This window comes from Lissotriton helveticus, chromosome 3_2, assembly GCF_964261635.1.
Source record: "Lissotriton helveticus chromosome 3_2, aLisHel1.1, whole genome shotgun sequence".
NCBI lineage: Eukaryota > Metazoa > Chordata > Amphibia > Caudata > Salamandridae > Lissotriton > Lissotriton helveticus.
This window is the reverse complement of record NC_136062.1, coordinates 217,724,423-217,744,096: the sequence shown is the minus strand read 5'-3', so window position 1 is coordinate 217,744,096 and position 19,674 is coordinate 217,724,423. Positions and strand designations below refer to the sequence as shown.

The following is a 19,674-nucleotide window of genomic DNA, read 5'->3' as shown; positions in this document are numbered from 1 at the left end:
ATTTTACTTCCTGGTTCTAATCTACCTATGATATGGCTATGTTATGCATAATTATTGCTATTTTTATGTACCGTGGTATTCCCACTCCGACGACGGGGAATGATTCAATCATGTCAATCTATGAAAGATACCCCAAATCTGGAGAATATTTACTTTGCTGTACACCATTACGCTGCTTCGCCAGAATGATCTGGTCCAGGGAGTTGTTAAGCCACTTAAAAAACTTTGCAGTTTGCTACAGGTAAATGCTCATTTGAATCGGGCGTAGACTTACTGAGGATATCTTTCCAATCCATGCTGTCTAATGTCGACCAGCAGCGATCCTTCCTCATAGACCAGGGTGGACCACTAGTAAAGGAGGGAGGATACGAGGTGATGGGAATCATGTAGTGGCCTGACCATATAACTGCTATGGGTTGTAGTACCTGTAGATTGGGAATGTTGCTCAATACCAGATAAACACTATGCCCTTCCTCATGTGACGGGCCACTGAACATTTCTTTGAACTGTAAGGAGGCAAGGTACTGGAGTTGGCTATTGGAGGCGACATTAGGAGAAGTTGATCTTATTGAGAGCCATGTCGGCAACTATCTGAGGGAGTGCATTGAAGAAATGCCCAGAGAACCAGATGGCCTATAAAATAGCGCCCCAGAAAAGATAAAAGTCGGTGTGAGTGAGATGCGAAGGACAAACTTTCACAATCCTGAAGAGTGGATGGAGTAAAAACGCCCCTAAAATTATCTTTCAGAATAATAGCGAGCCCCATTGAGACATACAGTATTCCGGGGGCATGGTTTGGACTATGGTCGGAGTGCTCATGTAGCCATGTCTCCGTAAGAAACAGGATGTCTGGCCTGTTATCCTGGTTAGAGTGGAAGACATCCAGTTTGTGGCAGCCCAAAGATCTACAATTAATGTAGAACAGGTGCAACCCTGTCTACTCTTTTGTCCCCCTGAAATGCCTGAGCAGAGTCGGAGGTCAAAACGTGCAGGCTTTACATGACATTTCTGAGGCGTTAGGATCTATTGCATGAAGGCAGAAGCTATTTGCACTAGCCCCAAGTGTCCCAGTTGTGTGGTTTTGGTCTCAAAGGGGCACTAACCTTTTAACGTGCAACAACAAATCCACGAAGTATCAGTCACAGAAGTATGCTACTACAATGTTCCAGGTTTGCAGAAGAAACTAAAGGCAAAAAGAGTTACAAGCTACTTCTACATTTACAACTCTTCTGTGTTCATCCGCCTTGGTCTTTAAACTACTAAACCCCTATTTTTTTTATTAACTTTGATTTACCCTCTTTTTTCATGACTCAGCCGGAGGGTGGGTGCCCGATGTCACATTCTGCTGGCCTGGCCTTCAAGTGGAGCCACACAGCGTAACCTTTCACTGCACTGAAAGACAAATGTCTCCGATACCTCAGTATGTTTTAGCTTTTTAGCTGTATCACATTACTGACCCTGCTCATGCGCGTGCGTGTGTCTGTCTGTCTGTCTGTCTGTAAGTGTAAGATGTTTTGTTTGGTATACTGCTTGATCCACAAATAATCCATCTCTCTTGAAAACAGAATACCAAGAATTAATTTCTGGTTTCTTCAAACAAAGAAGCCAGAAATGAACTGTAGATCAAGGCTCAACAGAGTAGAGTATAGAGACACGAGGAATCAACAACGGAATATTCCGAAGCAAAATAACTGAAGGAAAAGCATGTAGGAGACATAAGACAAATATATGCATCAAACTGGGTCCTGGCAAGTTCCTCGCTAGCCCTGCGTTTGAAAATATTAGAAGCATTTGGTTTTCTGCAGCGTTGGATATAAGGATGCAAGGGTGGCGCAAAAGGAAAAAAATCTGATCACAACTTTCAGTTTTAGCCCATGTTCTGTCCATACCACCACATATCTATGTAGCACACGTTGTGTTGTCTGTTTGGGCCATTATGCTCTATTCTCGAGTAAATGAAATACATTTTAACACACGCTTGACAGCTCTTAATTGTAAGAGGTTCATATGTCCTTCACTTCTCCTATGCAATAAAAACAGAGGCCATTGACAGTCAAGTTCCACGCATAACCGCTGCAGCTGCAACAGGAGGTGTCTAATAACAAGACAATTTGTTGTGAAAGCCTGGTATAGAAGATTTTTCAGATTGAAGTACTGGTTGCCTAGAGCAATACAGATTTGTTGGCTGTTTAAAATAATCTGAAATTCATGGAACAAATTACAAAATATGATCGGTGCTCACCTTTGCTATGATTCAGGAACTCCTCTGTGAAGATGGGGATATCAAATATCGACCTCTCTTTTACATCAATATCTTTCTAAACAGAGGGAAAAACACTTCAAGATATTTAACTGGGTGAAATCAAGCATGTAGATCAAGGACAATTATTCTCTATACACTTTCAAATTAGAATGTATGTCACTGTGACACCATCGAGCCAAACTAATAAACCAAAGAGTAGTTACTGCACTTCTCCTAAACCAATACCTTCTGCAAATCGGACAAGGACATCAACCTGTCTAGCAGTGGATTTATCTTTAATTTTACACAAGATCCAAGGTGATCATTTGCTTAAAGTATTTTTCAATTTGTGAGCTAAAGCTCATATTGCAGTTAGCAAGTGTAATTTTTATAATGTCCTTTATACTGGCAACATGACCTTCTTTGTAAACTATCCAGTGAATCTCATTCATAACTTCAAAATATACCAATTAGTAATCTAAAAAGTGAATTCCCTACAATTTCCTGGCACAAATTAAGCTAATTAAGAAAATGCAAGAACATAATTTGCATGAATATTGCAGGAGCAATGATTAAAGGTAACTAAAATATATGAGAAAATACTTCAAAATAAGAACGAATTAATAAACAAGATACTGGTAATGGTATGAAAAGCTTAACTGAATATTGTTTCTCGAAATTCTTTTTTAAGTGTAATCAGTTTTCTTTACTTGTGAGGATTCATTCAATAAACTAGCTATGACTTATAATTAAGTGACCTATTTGTCCCCATGAGAACAACCATTCAGTCTGGGAGCTACCACTGTCAAATGGCGATGCAGTGCGCGCAATGTAATTCGTTAAATTTATTTATTTACTTACTTACCTCCGTGGAGCCGTATGCCTGAGTTTACTACTCCACACCCTTTCCCTCCCCGCTGCCCCGCAGCACTCCCTCGAGGAGCAGCAAGTGGTGGCATGTAAATGGATTCAGGTTTTAAAAAAAAAAAATGATAAGCATTCTCACTGAAGCAGCTCGCACTTATCAGCCCTTCTCACAGCAAAAATAGTACTCTGTTCTAAATTACAGTGGGGATTAAATACAAAATGACCATGGATAAATGGAGGCAGATAGTCAAAAAGGGTGGCTAAGACACTTTAAACAAAGCCTCACTGAGAAGAACGTGGGTGAAGAAGACTCACCATGACAAAGAGAATGCTAAAATGGTTAATTCAAATAGGGAAGTGAAAATTCCGTCAAAAAGATTTGTGGCACTGAGATTTAGTATGGATGATGATGGGTGACTTCCTTCTATACTCTCATGCCAGCAATTATTTTTTTTCCTGGTAAACGTTATGTTAATTTTACGTGTATTTGATACAGCACTGCCAGACCTCAAAGAGTGACAGAGAGCAGTGCAACAAAGAGTGATAGTATAAGAACTAGCACAACCTCTGCAAGAAAAAGAGAAATTACTTCATAAATAATTTTGTGAAGCGAGTTCGAGCTATATCCATTTGAGTCGGCGTTGACTAATGCAGAACAAATCAAAACATTCACCCCAGTCAAGATATCGGTGTTAAATCCATCATTCTTTTGCTCACCATGCCACCCCAGTTTAGACCTGGCCATATGCAAATCAATCTTGACCCTGTGCCTCATGGGAACAGTCCAGCCCGAACTGCCTGTTCCCATTGGGCGCAGGGTCAAGACTGCTTTGCATATGGCTGGGTCCAAACTAGAATGGCATGGTGAGCAAAAAAACAATGGAATTAGGCCAAGATCTCTGTACTGGGGTGAATGTTCTGCATTCTGTCCATCAATTGTTCTTTTTGCAAACATATAAAGAGAGCAGAAATACAAGAGTAAGGCACACAGGACCCAGACCCAGCTCTCCTGTGCTGCTGCACAGCTGTGCTTTCTCCCCATTTTCCTGAGAGTTTTCTGCTGCTTTTCTCTCGTTTTTGACTGCTTTCTCCTTCGTTTCCCCTGTTTTTCTCAGTGCTTTTGTCTGCCTTTTGCCGATCTTTCTTTTCCTGCTTTCTCCTTCCTTTCCCAATTTTTAAGTGCTTTCTCCTACTTTTGCCACGTTTTTACTGCTCTCTCCATCCTTTCCCTCGTTTTACGGAGTGCTTTCTCCGGCTTTTGCCTTGTGGTTTTGCGGCTTTCGCTTTTCTCTGCCGCATTTTTCAGAGTGCTTTCTCCTGCTTTTGCCTTGTTTTTCACTGTTTTCTCCGCGAAGGAGCTACCAACTCCAGCGCCTTGAGACCTCCCGGGTGATCTGCAGCACTTTATAAATCCCGACTGCCTGAAAGGCTATATACATTTGTAATAAGCAACATTTGTAGGAAAGAGGATGGGGTGAGCATGTGATTAGTACATAAGACGCTAAACTACTGAACTAAGAATGTGGCATGATGTGTTTAGTGAGGTTGCTACGGACAGATTTTAGACATCTGAGATCAGTAGCAGAGCAACAGCAGTTCAACAGTGAGACGTTTATATCAGGTTTATTAGACTGAACAACATAAGATGTCAGGGCAGGTTTAATTTTGAAAAAATGCAATGAGAAAGTAAGTCCTATATGGGCTGGAGGGCATTTTATATCCTAGGTACACTCCCATAGAAGGTACGCCTGTTGGTAGCCTTTTCTTTAAAGAAGTTGTTTTTATTAGTTCAAAATTGCTTCTTGGGCTTGTTTTTTTACCGGACACTTCCAGTTTTGTGTGAGACGGGAAAGAAATTAAGGCATTACACATTAAATGTCATAACAGCTATTTTATACATGGCGCTGGTTTCAAGGGTTAATCACTTTAGGAAGTTAAAATTAGAGTAATTATGAAGAATTATCCCATCTGAGTGATCAGCCTTTGCAGAACGAACGAGGGTTTTGAGAAGTACAGGCAGGGTTGGCTGTTAAACAGCTACTGAATTCTAAGCTGGTATCACCAGTGCCTGTACAGCAGCTTGGAAGTCCTGTTCAGTGATGAAGGTTCTGGTGATACTAAGTGGCAACAGCTGAAATGTAGCACAATTAGTGGTTTCTTTGACATGGAGATCAAGATTGAGAGTGCTACATGGGAGACACCCAGGGACTTAGCTGATTTCACAATCTTGGAGATTGCTGTAGGAACTAACAGACAATAACAAAGAATAAATTAAAATGTACACCTCATTTTGGATATCATGTGTTGGAATCTTCTGTCTATCGTATACATCTTGTCTTTTCTACAAAGCAATAACGATACTAAAATAAAGATGGCCAGTTGAGGGAAAAAAGCACACAGGATAGCAACACTTTCGAAGAGATACCAAGAGCACATAGAGAATGCTGCACTATAACTGAGTAACTGATCCTTCTTATCAAATTTAAGCTTGGACAATGAAGCTAAAGGAAATTGGTGTTCCACCGGACTTGATCTAATTTGGAGCAATTAATGTAACAGGGTTCTTTCCAAAAGGCAGAGGAACACTTTACAGAAAATCTTTTATTGCAGCAGGAAAACAGGGGGTGGGGGGTCCAACTAAAATCAAATTGCAGAAACAACAATGTAATGTGAGTAGGGGAAAATACGGAATTTAAATGGTACAAGAGATCAAAATAATGTTTACATCACATACTTTGGACTACACCTATAATTTGAAGGTTAGAGGATTGTGATGAGTCCACAGACACTTTTCTGGGTCAGTACCAAAGTCAGGATAAGAACCAAATTCTGGCACACCAGGCAAACAATTAAAGCAGTACAACGTTTCCCTCCTCATTCCACTGGGGAGTATCCAGTCACCACATAAAAGTTTTCAGGGTATGCTGATGGTCACAACTCTTGTAAGAAAATCGACAGATATGTTAAAAAGTTGAGATGAAGGCTGTACAGATGAAAATACTGTCAAGCTAACTGCAAAAAAAGACATTTACCTCATGGTCATTGGCAGTCTGTTGCATTCCATCTAAAAAAACAAATAGTCACATACCAATTAGAAGGCTAGTTGATAACGAGTTTCCTCCCACCTCACCACTTTACATATTCTGCATTACAGTTCTTCAGACCTGTATCATGCACACATTTTAAGCCTCGAGTCACACTCCTACTCCTGTTCAATACAAGATTAAGTCCTGGAGCCCTCTCTCATGACTTTCCCAACCTGTGCCCCACCCCCTGTGGAGCCCTCGATGACATGAGGATGGTGCCACAGCTGCATCTTGACAACACAAGGATTACAACGCTGCTGCATCTGGTTTGCACCCTTTGCCACATCACCAACACCGCTAGGATTACAGGAGTGTGGTTGTTGACTCGAGCGCACTCTGTAACACAAGGCATAGTGGATTGAAACCTTTTGCAGCCTCTTTTAGCAGAGTAAAACAATATCCAGTATGCCCATCATCCTGGAAGGTGTCTTTCAAGAACTCATGGAGGGATGGGAATGCTTTCAAGGTCAAGCAAGATCTCAGCAGGCAGTGGCTATCTTGTGTGGGGCCTTTTTATAAAAGAAGACCTCGCCCATATTCAGCCACCAGTTATTGTAGATCCACGCTAGCGATATGACCTCGGATAAGCTCTCCTCTTATTTGGAATCAGCGCAGATCTTTTGAGCCATGTAGGCAGTAGAGTGAGGGTGCTCACGGTCTGGATTGAGTGGTTAATTTTTGTGACATGTTGGTTGCCTTCATCCGGTTTTGTAGTATGGTCCATTGGCCCAACAAAGACTTCTGGCCCTATTTTGACTTTGGCGGTGCTGCCCTAGCTCTGCACCATTTCCGCACCGCTAAAGCTGGGCAAAGACCGCCTGCCAGATTACCAGTACAACTCATGTCTGGCGGGCTGTTTTGGGCCTTTCTTTTGCATTCGCACAGCGATTCCCTGAAAATGGGAACCCCAATGGGAGCGCCAAAGAAGTTCCAGCACAGCATGGACTGTGAAGTCCCTGTGTGCTAGAAATCAGGGTACAAGCAGACAGGGGTGCACATGTCGTGCCCCTGAATGCATTACCATGGCATTAGGGGCATGGGGCCCTATGTTTCCCCTTCGCCAGCAGTTTCATTGCGGTAAGCCAGCCATGAATTGGCTGGCGGAGGGGGAACTCATAATATGCTTGGCGGACCGCGGGGGTCCAACCTTGCATATTATATAGCCCTCTTCGTTGCGCCACCGCCAGGGACCAGCGGTTCCCTGGCACAGTCCACAGAAGGTACAAATGGCCGCTTCATAAAAGGGTGTTCGCAGAACCACCACCGTGAGTCTGGGGTCTTGGACCGCCAGACTCTAAATCGGGCCCTTAGACTTTTGGCAACTGTAAAGGAACGTTTCTTCATGCTTAGAAAATATAGGGGCAATGTGAAAGGAGCCTCAGTTCAACTATAGCCACAGTGTTCTTAAGTGGATGCAAAATGGTTAAATACGTCCAAGAAAGGATATAAACTATTGTGTAACGCATATTGCATGTTATATAGCCCTTTTCCATGAGAGATCATGCAATGAATGCCTATGTCCTCAGACTAATAACATGATATATGAATAGAAGGTTGACAACTAATGCATTATAAGGAGTATGATAAATAATTAGCATAGTGCTTTTTCGGGAACAAGGAAAAATAGATATAATAAATATTGTGTTTTTACAATAATAAGGGTTAAGAGAACAGAAGCTGCACCACAAAGATTTCAGGAGTAGGTTTTCTTTCTCTTCTTCTTTTCCATACTGAACACTGATAACCTTCACATACGAGAAAAACAGGGTCAGGAGAGGGGAGAGACCAGTCCTGAAGAAAGCAGGACCTTTGCATGGCCGTTACTAGGGCAAGAAACACGTAGACGACACTAGGAGTTATTCATCATACAAAGTCCTTAGGGCACTGTTTTAGTTACACTGTAGGGACATTGAGGAATAAACTGGACAATGAATTACAACCCCAGATATCCATATATTTTACTAACTATTAAAGATCCAGTATACAATACTTAACATGATGGAGGTATTTCAGAAATACATGAACACACTTCTGAGGACCACTAACTATACTCATTTTTGTGACAAAGGAAAGAAAAATGATCTTTGCCCTCGCTGAGAGCTCCCCAGAGAGTAAACTGTGCACTTACAGGAAGGTCACAGCAAGGATGTACCAGATATTCTACATGTTTCTACAGATATTTTTGAAATTATAAGGCATGCAAACACCCAGTTAAAGGCAGTCCTGACCCCAGCAATAGAGATGATATATTATATAATATACACTGATCCGCGCTCTCTCTGATCTACGTTAGAAAAATAGAATATTCCATGCCATCTCTGTGATAACTGAAAAGGCACGGCCACCCATGTATGCCTTTCTAAATCTGAGCCCGGACATATAGTAGGCACCACTACGGCGTAGGAACCATGAAGGAGTCTATGCAGGGGACAGTAAAAAGAGTGTAGTTCACAGTGGTGGGACTGTGGCTGGCTTTGCGACAAAAGCAATTTAACTTAAATAGGCAGTGTTTCTGAATGGGAAAGCAATAGAGAAACTAGGTAAGAAGTGATTTAGGCCACTTTCTTAAGTTACAGAAACAGGCTATTTGAATAGTGTGGGAGGGTCACCGCCCTTTTTAGGTAATAATTCGGCGACCAGGTCAACTAATTGATGACTATTCCACTAATCTTTCTAAATTAGAGGACTCATTACATTTCCTTCTATTTGATGGCCTTTTGTTCTGCTGTTCTACACACTTTGACGGGGAAGCTTTATCTGTGAAACCATATAATTAGAATTAAAACCTGTCCTTCCATATTTTTGTTTTATGGAGTAAATTGAGCCATTTTGGATGTAAACAAAGGTTTGCAACCCTTCATGGCTTTGTGCTTGAGATCCAATGACTAGAAGCTGAAATAAAGGTCTGCACTCATTGTTGGCTGAAGGATTATTTAAGTTAAGCACTCGAGTCAAGATAGGTTCTTGAAGATAATGAGGAAATCATTCTAGATACCCATTTTCCGTGTTTCCTTGCCTCACTGAACGAGACACATTTACCTCCAGGTGGAACGATTGCTTTGTAATGGCAAATGCTGAACATGCGCACCCTCATGCCTACAAAAAAAACAAACAGCTATCCCCCGATTCAGAGAAGACTCCATATAAAGATCGAAAAATGTTTTGTCACATACTACAGGGTGTAAATCACTTGCTCTAAATTAGATAATCGGCATTGCACGCTTGGCAACCAAGGCTGACATTGAGGTTCTTCACATCCATCAGTTTACAGGGATTAAGATTCCTCTGAAAATACATGATTTATCTCCACTCTTAAGGCCTTCTAAAGTTGGAGAGACCCCTAGAACTGTTCTAAAATATTTCTGTGAATGAGTGCTTGCCGAATGGGTACGCTTTTCACATTTTTAAAAGACTCACATAAAATCTCTTCCAGCTTGTTTGTGTCTTTTCTTATAATTTGACTATACAATCCAATTTATACATTGAAAGTGTAGTCAAGCGCAACAGGGTGTTAAATTAAGAAGTCTTCCAAAACTGGAAGCACACGTCTGCTTCTTGTTGGTTATCCACTGAACATTCTTAACCCTTGGTGGTTTAGTTAGTCAATGGGTATTTCCACAGAGACCATCTACATTTTCAGTGTTTATGGTTGCAGTATAGTAAGGACATAGTTAAAAAATATTCAAAGCTCCATATCTAGTGCTTTTTTTACATACATGGTGACCAATGATGCAGCCACTGTCTTGTTTCCCTATAGCTATCCGTAAATTAGTGCAACTTGTATTTGACCACCACTTTGCCATCTGTAAGTATGTGTCCCTGCAAGCATGTTAAAGCAAAGCAACTATTGTTCTACATTTTGTTTATATAATGCTATATGTTGCTTCACTACACAGCTATCCCCCCACCATACAAGGAAATTCAACAGTTTAGTAACATTTATTTATCAATCAATCAATCACGGTTAGTACAGCGCACTATTCACCCGTTAGAGTCACAAGGCTCTGGGATGGGTGGGGGTTTGGGATGGTAATGCAGCTCTTTTGGTCTAATTTGAAGAGCCAGGTCTTGAGGTCTTTCCTGAATTGGTGCTGAAGGTGAACGGGGAGGCCATTCCAGGTCTTGGCTGCGAGGTAGGAGAAGGTCCTTCGACCCGCTCTGTTCCTGTAGAAATGGGGGGACGGTGGCTAGGGCGAGGTCGGCTGAGCGGAGGTTTCTGTTGGGAGTATGGAAGGAGAGGCGGTTGTTGAGGTAATGTGGTCCGATGTTGTGGAGAGCCTTGCAGGGCTGTGTGAGTAGCTTGAAAGTTATTCTTCTTTCGCTGAGGAGCCAGTGGCAGTCACGGAGGTGTTGGGTGATGTGGTTGCGCTGTGGGATATCGAGGATTAGTTTGGCTGCTGCATTCTGGATGGTCTGAAGTTTGCGGAGTTTTTTGTTAATTTCGGCAAAGAGGGCATTGCCGTAGTCGTGTCGGCTGGTGATTAGGGCGTAAATGAAAGTTTCCCTGGAGTAGGGGGGTATCCATTTGAATGTTTTGCATAGTATACGGAGGGGGTTGAAGCATGTGGAGGAGACGGCGTTGATCTAGCGATTCATAGTGAATGATGAGTCCAGTATGATACAGAGTTTACATGCATGGTCTGTCGGGGTGGGTGGGTTTTCACGGTGGGGACACCAGGTGTCGTCCCATGCGGAGGGGGTAGAGCTGAGGATGAGGACCTCTGTTTTCTCTGAGTTGAGTTTCAGGCAGCTGTTCTACGTCCTGGTTGCAACAGCTGTTATCACTTCTTGGAAGTTGTGCCTGGTGACGTTGGTTTCCTTGGTGAGGGAGAGGATGAGTTGGGTGTCATCGGCGTAGGAGACTATGTTGAGCTGTGGTTTCTGACGATGGTTGCTAGGGGTGCCATGTAGACGTTGAAGAGAGTGGGGCTGAGGGAGGATTAATGGGGAACTCCGCCTCTGCTCTCTGTAGGTTATGTTCTGCCCGTGAGGAATGAACGTATCCAGTCCAGGTCTTTTCCTTGGATGACGTCTTCGTGGAGTCTGGTGGCTAGTCTGTGGTGGGAGACGGTGTCGAAGGCTGCTGATCTAGGTGGATGAGGGCTGCTGATTGGCCTTGGTTGAAGAGGGCATGGATGTCAGCGAGGAGGGCGGTCTCGGTGGTTGCTGCGGAATCCGGATTGGGAGTTGTCTAGGATGTTGTTGGCAACGATGAAGTATGCTAGCTGGGTGTTGATGGCCTTTTCGATGACCTTGGTTGCGAAAGGAAGCAGCAAGATTGGCCTGAAGTTCTTGAGGTCCGTTGAGTCTGCAGTGGGTTTCTTCAGGAGGGGGTTGATTTCAGCGCGCTTCCAGTTGTCAGGGAATGTGGCGGTGTTGAGGGAGCAGTTGATGGTTCGACGTAGCTTGGGTGCGATGGCGGCTCTGTGGATGACGTGTGGGGCGGGCATGGGTCTGAAGATGCTCCGGAGAGGATGCTCTTCATGGTCTTCTGTGTGTCATCTGTCGTGAGTGGGGTCCAAGTGAGTAGGGTCTGTTGGGTGGCGTCGCTGGGGGTGAGGGTTGAGGCGGTGCAGAGGTCTTGGTCGAAGTTATCGTAGAGTGTCTTGATCTTTAGGTGGAAGAAGGAGCGGAGTCTATTGCAGAGGACTTGGGAGGGGGGGTGTCTGATGTCTCACTGTTGGGTTTGACAAATTCCTGTATGATGGAGAAGAGTTCCTTGGATGTGTGGGCGTTGGAGAGGATTCTGTCTTGAAAAAAATTCTTCTTTGTGGATTTGATGAGTTGTGGGTGAGCTGTGGTGGATGTTTTGTAGGTGGTGCATGTTTCCATGTTGGGCACTCTCATTACTAATGTGTAGAAGCGCATCAAAAAACATAAAACTTACATGAACATCCTGTGTATGTACAATGTGCCTCAAACACATGCCTGGATGGAGGCCACTAACAGGATATTGTCCTGAGTGAAGTGAAACAACAAAATACCTTTAACATATCACAATTCTTTTGCCCTGAGGAGGAGGTGGTCACTGGGGCTTGTAATAAGCACAGGAGAGGAGTCCTTGTGGCCCCCTTCCACAATTAAAATGAAAGTCCTGGGGAAGTGGTGGTCCCCGGGGCTTCGCACAAGCCCAGGAAGGGAGTCTGTGCAGCCCCCCTACATTATGAAAATAAAGCCCCAGAGAGGAGATGGTTCCTGTGGCGCCTTAGTATGGGGGGCCCCAGGAGCCCCCCTCTTTAAAAAAAAAAAAAAAAAAAAGCCTCAGGGTCCTGGCTCACATGGGGGGGCATTTCAAAACAAGTGTGGGAGTCTGTGCCTTTTATTTTCGGCAACAAATAAAATGCTTTTATGTCTTGGCAGGTTTCCCCTGCGAACCCCAACACCAGAGCTAAGGGATCAGGGGGTATTCTTACACTGCCCTCTTTTCTTTTTTTTTATAACCGTTTTGCAAGGACTTGGCTGAAGCAAAGTCCCAAGAAAGATTCCAACACTTCCTGGTTGAAGTGTTGTCAGCCAATCAGATCTCAGCACGAGATCAGGAGGGTTCGCAAAGCCTTTGCGTCCTTAGATATACAAATTTGTTTTTTCTTTACTATCTCCCAAACTACTGAATGGAATTACACTAAATAACAAACAATTCTTTCTGGACCAAGAGCTACCTTTGTGCCAAATTTGGTTCAATTCCCTCCAGCGGTTCGGGCTGGTGTCGTGTCTAAAATCTCTATGGAAATTAACATTGGAAATACACCCCACCCCAACTCATTTTTCTCTGCACTGCTTGGCAGATCACTCCGAAACTTTTTGTTGGCAACAAGAATCACTATCACGTAATGTTGGAAAAATCTGTGAGGATTTGTCCAACGATGCCAAAGATATGGTCCTAACTATAACTACTTACCACATTTAGGGTACAGAATGGGCAGACTACATTGACTTTTCTTTTTAAACCATAGCAATCAATACAATTCATGAAAAAAAAAAAAGCTGAATATAGGAAGTCTTCTACAAAACATTTAAAAGGAAAGGGAATATGAAGAAATCTTAACCAGTAGGCTGCATTCAAAGACTGAGCATAACAAGTATTGGCATAGCCCATAGGTCTCACCTTTGGGACATTATAAGTGTTTAGTTATCCAGCACAATATCCTTGGTGCAACAATATCAACTGTTGCATGGCTAAACACTTATAAGGTCCCAAAGGCGAGACCTATTGGCTATGCCACTGCTTGTTTTTTCTGACACTAACAAAGCCTGGAAGATGTGCGCGTCTATTCTGGCATTCGAGATGTGAAAGTTAGGCAAAAAGTTCTCTTGTGAAGCCCTTCTCTAGTTCTCATGAGCAAAGCTAATGCACTTGCTTATACGTTTTGTGAGAACCCTCGCAATTGATCCATACTAGGAAACTGTGAGCATTGCAGTCTAAATTGGTGTCCTGCCTGGAATCAAAGAGACAATGCATCTACCATTTTTTCAGAAGTACCGGTCGGTGGAGTTTATTGACAAAAAAATTTGAATGGTCGGTGACTCACACTTTCATACTCAAGCAAACAGGGAGTGAGTTCTTTCTATGACAAGTGGATGAACACGAAGAGGACTGAAAAGAAAGATACAAACTCCTCACAAGCAAACAACCAATCACAGCGGAGACGCGCTGAAAGTAGAGTCACGCCACACAAACAGATGGAAAATAAGAGCTATCAGAACTGGGCAAAATGCCACGGGTTTGTGGAACAATCCGCCCCAAAGATATCCTCAAACTTGGAACCATGGAAATAAGATTGCAAAACCGGAGATACACACTGTCTAACTGGGAGAGCGCAGTCCAGAGACATGCATATACATTCTATTTTTAAATTTTGAGGTTTTTAGATTAGGATACACATACATAAAATGGACATCACAAGGTGAGTTGGAAGGAAGCTGTGTCATAGATAATGCAAAACAGAGTAAAATACAAACATCATTTCTAAGACCCAACACAAGAAACAAAATAAAAACAAGTACTGTAACTAAACAAGTGGTGCACGCGCTGTAAGACGCAACAGTGAAAGCTGAAACCTGATCGAAACACATGGCAGCCTGCACACTCCCCGCTGCTAAATAAAACAAGCCCATGCGCGCGAGATCGAGCACCAGGCCATATGTTTTGAATTATCGTGCCTGTGTCTGGGGACGATAATTCAAAACATATGACGCCCGTGCGGTTAACCGCATGCAATAGGCCACACACGCACGAGCGTGTGCTCAGCGCTTTGAAGCCCCCTTACAAGAAGTCTTGCAGAGCAATGCACGCGTTCTGCTCATGTGAGACCTAAAAAACAAGCACTGTGCCTTTAAGAATAGCACACCCACCCACAACAGGCGGACTTAGAAGCGGTAAACAGCTCCAACTTTTAACCAAAAATATTTCTCAACAAAGCCCATCCTACTTGAGTGCCTGTCTCAGCATCTGAATCAAGGTTGTAAAGCCTGATAAAGGTATGAGCAGATTTCCAGGTAGGAGCTTTACGGATCTCAGAAATCGCTACGTTTCTCAACAGAGCTGAAGTAGCAGCTTTACCCCAAGTAGACCGCACTCTAGGTTTAGCAGGTAATAATTTATTAACTAGCTGGAAAGACAGTAATATACATTAAACAAACCATCTTGAAATCGACTATTTGCTCTGGACCATAGTAAGCAAACAAGTGATCCGATTTCCTAATACTCGTGGTTTTGTTCAAGTAGAATTTCAGAACTCTTAACGTTCAGTGAATGCAGAGACTTTCAGCTGGATTTGAAGGGTTAGGAAAGAAAATAGGCAGAGACAAAGTCTGATTGATGTAAAAACTCTTACACTACTTCTGATAGAAAACTTGGATGAATTTTCATAACCACTCTACACAGTATATGGCAGCTCTGAACACAGAGCTTGAATCTCACTTACCCTGCAGGTGGATGTGATAGCCACCAAAAAGCCGATTTCCACATGAGATGTTGCAAATAGGCTTTATGTATTGGCTCAAAAGGAAGGGCCCATGGACACACCTTTTAAAGCCCTTTGAGAAAATCTTTCACCACTGGCAGTCCGAAAAACGATCTTTGAGAGGGAGATTTTCTGTAAGCTGTAACTGCTTCTAGGTGTACTCTGATGGAAGATGATTTTAGCAGTGATTTAGCCAAATGAAGGCAATATGGGATGAGTACATCCTCTTGTCATGAAATTGGGTTGTGACCATTTTGTGTACACTACAAATAAAACCTCTTCCATTTCAAGGCACACGAATGTCTAGTGGTGAACCTCCTAGCTTACTTGAGAGACTGTCCATACACTCTTTAGGAAGTTCTAAATGTCCATATTAGAGGAATTCAGGAGCCATGCGGTCAAGTTCAGGGATGAGCGATTGGGACAGTATCTATCCTCCGATCTTGAACAGGAGATCCTGGTGACATGGGAAGCTCTTGTGGGGCCTCTCCGAAAGATGTAGAAGGTCTGTGAACCACCATTGGCGAGGCCACTCTGAGGCTATGAGAATCATCCTGGTATTGGACCAGTATTACTTGAGAATCACTGTGGGAATGAGCGGAGTTGGTGAAAATGCATAGAGAAATTTCCTTACCAATTTATCAATAATGGCATTCCCCTGCAACCCAGGTAGGGAGAACCTGGACGCATTTCTGTTGTTGATGTCTGCGAACAGGTCTATGTAAGAATCTCCCCACTTCTGGAAGATTTTTTGGCAAGACGCCATCATTGAGAACCAAGTTGTGATTGTCGTGGTAATTGCAACTGAGATCACCTGCCTGACCGTTTTGAATTCCTGGCAGATGAATGGCCATTATTGTGAGATTCCTGGCTAGTAGCCATTTCCCGGTAGTCTGGGTCTCTTGAGAGAGAGGACGAGAGAGAGTGCCTGCCTGCTACTTTAAGTAATGCATGGTTATTGTGTTGTCGATTTGGATAAGGATGCATTTTGACGTGAGAGCTAGAAGGAAAGATTTTAGAGCCAAGTGGACTGCTCTCAGCTCCAGCATGTTGATGTGGGACGTTTGTTCTCTGTATGACCACACACCCGGAGTCTGAAGGAACCCATGAGTACTCCCCACCCCAGGTGGGAGGAATCTGCAGTCAGTATGTGAGTGGGTGGGTGGTTCATGGTGAAATGGTACCCCCACCATGAGTCCGTTCTGCTGAGACTACCATGGGAGAGATTGTCGGGTAGCTTGTAAAAATCTGGGTTTGTCCTCCCAGAGTTGGAAAGCTGGTTCCATTGATCTCCCAGACACAGATGTAGAGGCCTCATGTGCAACCTTGCGTTTGGTACAATGAAGATGGAAGAAGTGGACCCCAAAAGAGAAGCTATCTGTCTTGCAGAAAAATGATGAGCCTGCAGATCAATGCGACATTTCAGAGTTGAAGATGACAGTCTCTCCTCTGAAGGATACACTCTTGCGAACTATATCCAGTGTGGCCCTAAGTAGTGTACTTTTTAGACTGGATCAGTCAGTTCAGTTTATAACTTTATTCGAATGTTTAAAAAACATCATAAAAGTGTACAGTTAAAAAACATTACATATACATGATTCATAAAAAAATATACAGGGATAACCTTGTCGCAAGGTGTGCGGGTTGCTGCACATAAATTTACACGAAAACCATACTAAGTCTAGCTCTAATAGATTTCAAAATAAAAGTGGCAGTAAAAAAACATATATCAGGGCTTGAGAGTGAGAAGAGAAGCCTCATAGCGTTACCTGTAGTATACATGGAATATTTAAGAAACATAGGCTTGAGGTAGCAAATGCGCTGCGCTTTATACAAAGGACATGTTAGTAAAAAGTGCGATGTGCTTTGTTTGGTAAAACCGTCACATGGACAAGGAGTTACTGGATGAGATTTCGTTGTTGGGAAGGCAACCAGATTATGAACTATACCTAGTCTCAATCTTGAGAGGACAAACTGGTGAGACTGTCTGTGAATAACATTGAGGTACATAGGAATACCACAACTATCATCTTTCAATGAGAAGTGAAAAATATGTGTGGAATATTCTCTGGTAGCATACCTTCGCACATCCGATTTCGCCCTAAGATAGACATTTTTTAGTTCCTGTTTACTAACTAAGTTCAGACAGGTGGGGTCATTACATAAGTCCATGTCAAACAAGTCCTTGACAGTCGCAACTACATATTTTAACCATGGTATACTTAAAACTTTATCCAAGAGTAAGCAGTCCTTGATGATGTCTTTGGTAAAGGCAGTTTCCGTCTTGGTAAAAATGGATTTCCATACCAGCAATGGCCTTAGTCCGGTAAGATCTGACAGGTAATCCAAATCTAGTTCCAAATGAGTTAAAACAGTAGATGCCGAGGAGGGAAGACAAAGCAACCGTTTGATGAACTTGTTTTCTTCAGTTTGCAGGGCCCTGGCATTGCAGTGTCCCCACACCCCCGAACCATACAATGCTATCGAGGTACATCTGTGGTTATATATAGTCAGCATATCAGCAATACGGCGGCTTCCTACTTTAGAGGCAAAGCGGAAGACGCCTACGGAGGCTTTCCCCATTCTTGCTTTGACATTAATCTCCTCTGGGGCCCACGATCCTCTGTCATTAAAAGTAACACCCAAATAACAAAAATTGGTAACAATTTCAATATGGTTTTCCTTAAAACAGAAGGGTTTAAAAAGTTTCAGCTTTTTCCCACACACCATGACAAACGTTTTGGAATTATTGATTTTAAGTTTCCTTCTCTGTATAAAATCATAGAACCCGTCCATCAGTTTTTGAAGGCCTATAGGTGTCCTGGACAATAAAACCGTATCGTCGGCATAGAGTAGTACCGGGATAGGGGTGCCTCCTGCTTGTGGGGCATCGGCATGGATTTGCTTTAATTCTTGCTCAACCGAGTTAATGAAGAGTGAAAAAAGCAACGGGGCCAATACACATCCCTGCCGGATGCCAGATCTTACACTAATCTTTCGGGTGCACTCCCCCTCTGGTCCATAGCGGATTTGGGCAGATAAATTTGAGTAAAGTGTAGCTAAAAAATGAATAATATCAGGAGGGGCTCCCATACCCAATAAAGTTGTCCATAACAGGGCATGATCGACCAGATCGAAGGCGCTTGAAAGATCTGCGAAACACAAAAATAATGATCCCGGCTTGGCCTTGGTATACTTCCCAATTAAAAGGTTCAAGTTGATACATTGTTCAATCGTACCAAGGCCCTTTCTGAAGCCATATTGGGATGGGGCAAGAATATGGTTGTCTAAGGCCCAATCTTCCAAACGTACTAACAGGACCCTACTCAAGATTTTTAGTGAGGAATCCAGAAGGGAGATAGGGCGGTAGTTTTTTGCCTCTCCTCTATCCCCCTTCTTATAAATTGGGATAATAATGGATTCACCCCAAGTAGAGGGAGTCCTGTTATCCATAGCAGCATTAAAAGCTATGGTCAATAATGGGCTCCAGAGAGCTGGATCAAATTTGTATATGTCGATTGGTACCCCATCTGGGCCTGGAGCCTTTCCCCCTTTACTATTCATTATTGCCATATCCACCTCATGGATCGTAATTCTCGGAGTTTGAACTGGGATAATACAGATAGAATTAAAAATGTCATTGGGCTCTCCAGTGGGATCAAAGATCCCTGAGAAGTGGGACACCCAACCATCTTCGCTAACTTGGGCAGTGAGGACAGGGAATTCCTCTTTTTGCAGGAAGGGACTGTTGATGGTACTCCAAAATAGTTTGCTGTCCCGGAGAGCTGCCGCTTTGCTCAGGTCTTCCCAGGCTATTTCTCTTAGTTCTTGTTTCCTGATTTTGAGCTCATTTTTATAATTAGCCCTCAGAGATGTAACCGCTTCCCTGTCTCTCGGGGTTGTGGAGAGGGCAAGTTTAAGGGCTTTTAGTGCCCTTGTACATGCTTGGTTGAACCAACCCTGTGTATCCAGTCTAGTTTTAGCCTTCCTTGTTGTGAGGGTTTGCTTAATTATGGCGCCCAACTTCTCAAAATTATTTACAGATTGGTCTGGGGAGGCTTCCGTATCAAGGCAGCTAAGTAGCGTATTTAGACCAGCTTTCACCACCCTACAATGTAGATTCTCTGCCTTTTCCCCACACCACTTGATGCGGGTCCCATTTGGTCTGCATGGGATAATGTCGTCAACAACCCTACCGGAAAATACATCCCTATGATGCTCACAGTATAGGATCAAAGTAAGAGCATTATGGTCACTCAGACCGAGGTCTAAGATCTGTGGGACCGAACAATGGGGAGCTACACGGTTGGAGATGATCAAAAAATCAATAATAGAGGTTGTGTTTCTCCCCGTGAAGGTTGGCGGCAGGTTACCCTCATTGTCAGGGGCATGTTGGTGGATGATTACATCAAGTTTCAACATCAGGTTGTTAAGGGAGGTGCCATATGGAGAGTGTAAAAAGTGTAGTAAATTCTCCCCATTTTCACCATCGTAACCACATGTAGTTGAATATGAG

General features: G+C 43.1%; 1 protein-coding gene across 2 annotated transcripts in view; it reads right to left on the bottom strand.

The window, feature by feature from the left end:
* The window catches only part of HMG20A (high mobility group 20A), a 260,812-nt gene that overhangs the window by 46,316 nt on the left and 194,822 nt on the right, over positions 1–19,674 (bottom strand). For both annotated transcript variants that reach the window (XM_078685079.1, XM_078685078.1), the window contains 2 exons: positions 6,142–6,173; positions 2,243–2,318 (listed from right to left, as the gene is read on the bottom strand). In XM_078685079.1, coding sequence (XP_078541205.1) covers positions 2,243–2,318; positions 6,142–6,173 — 108 coding nt within the window. The remainder of the gene's footprint in view (positions 1–2,242; positions 2,319–6,141; positions 6,174–19,674) is intronic.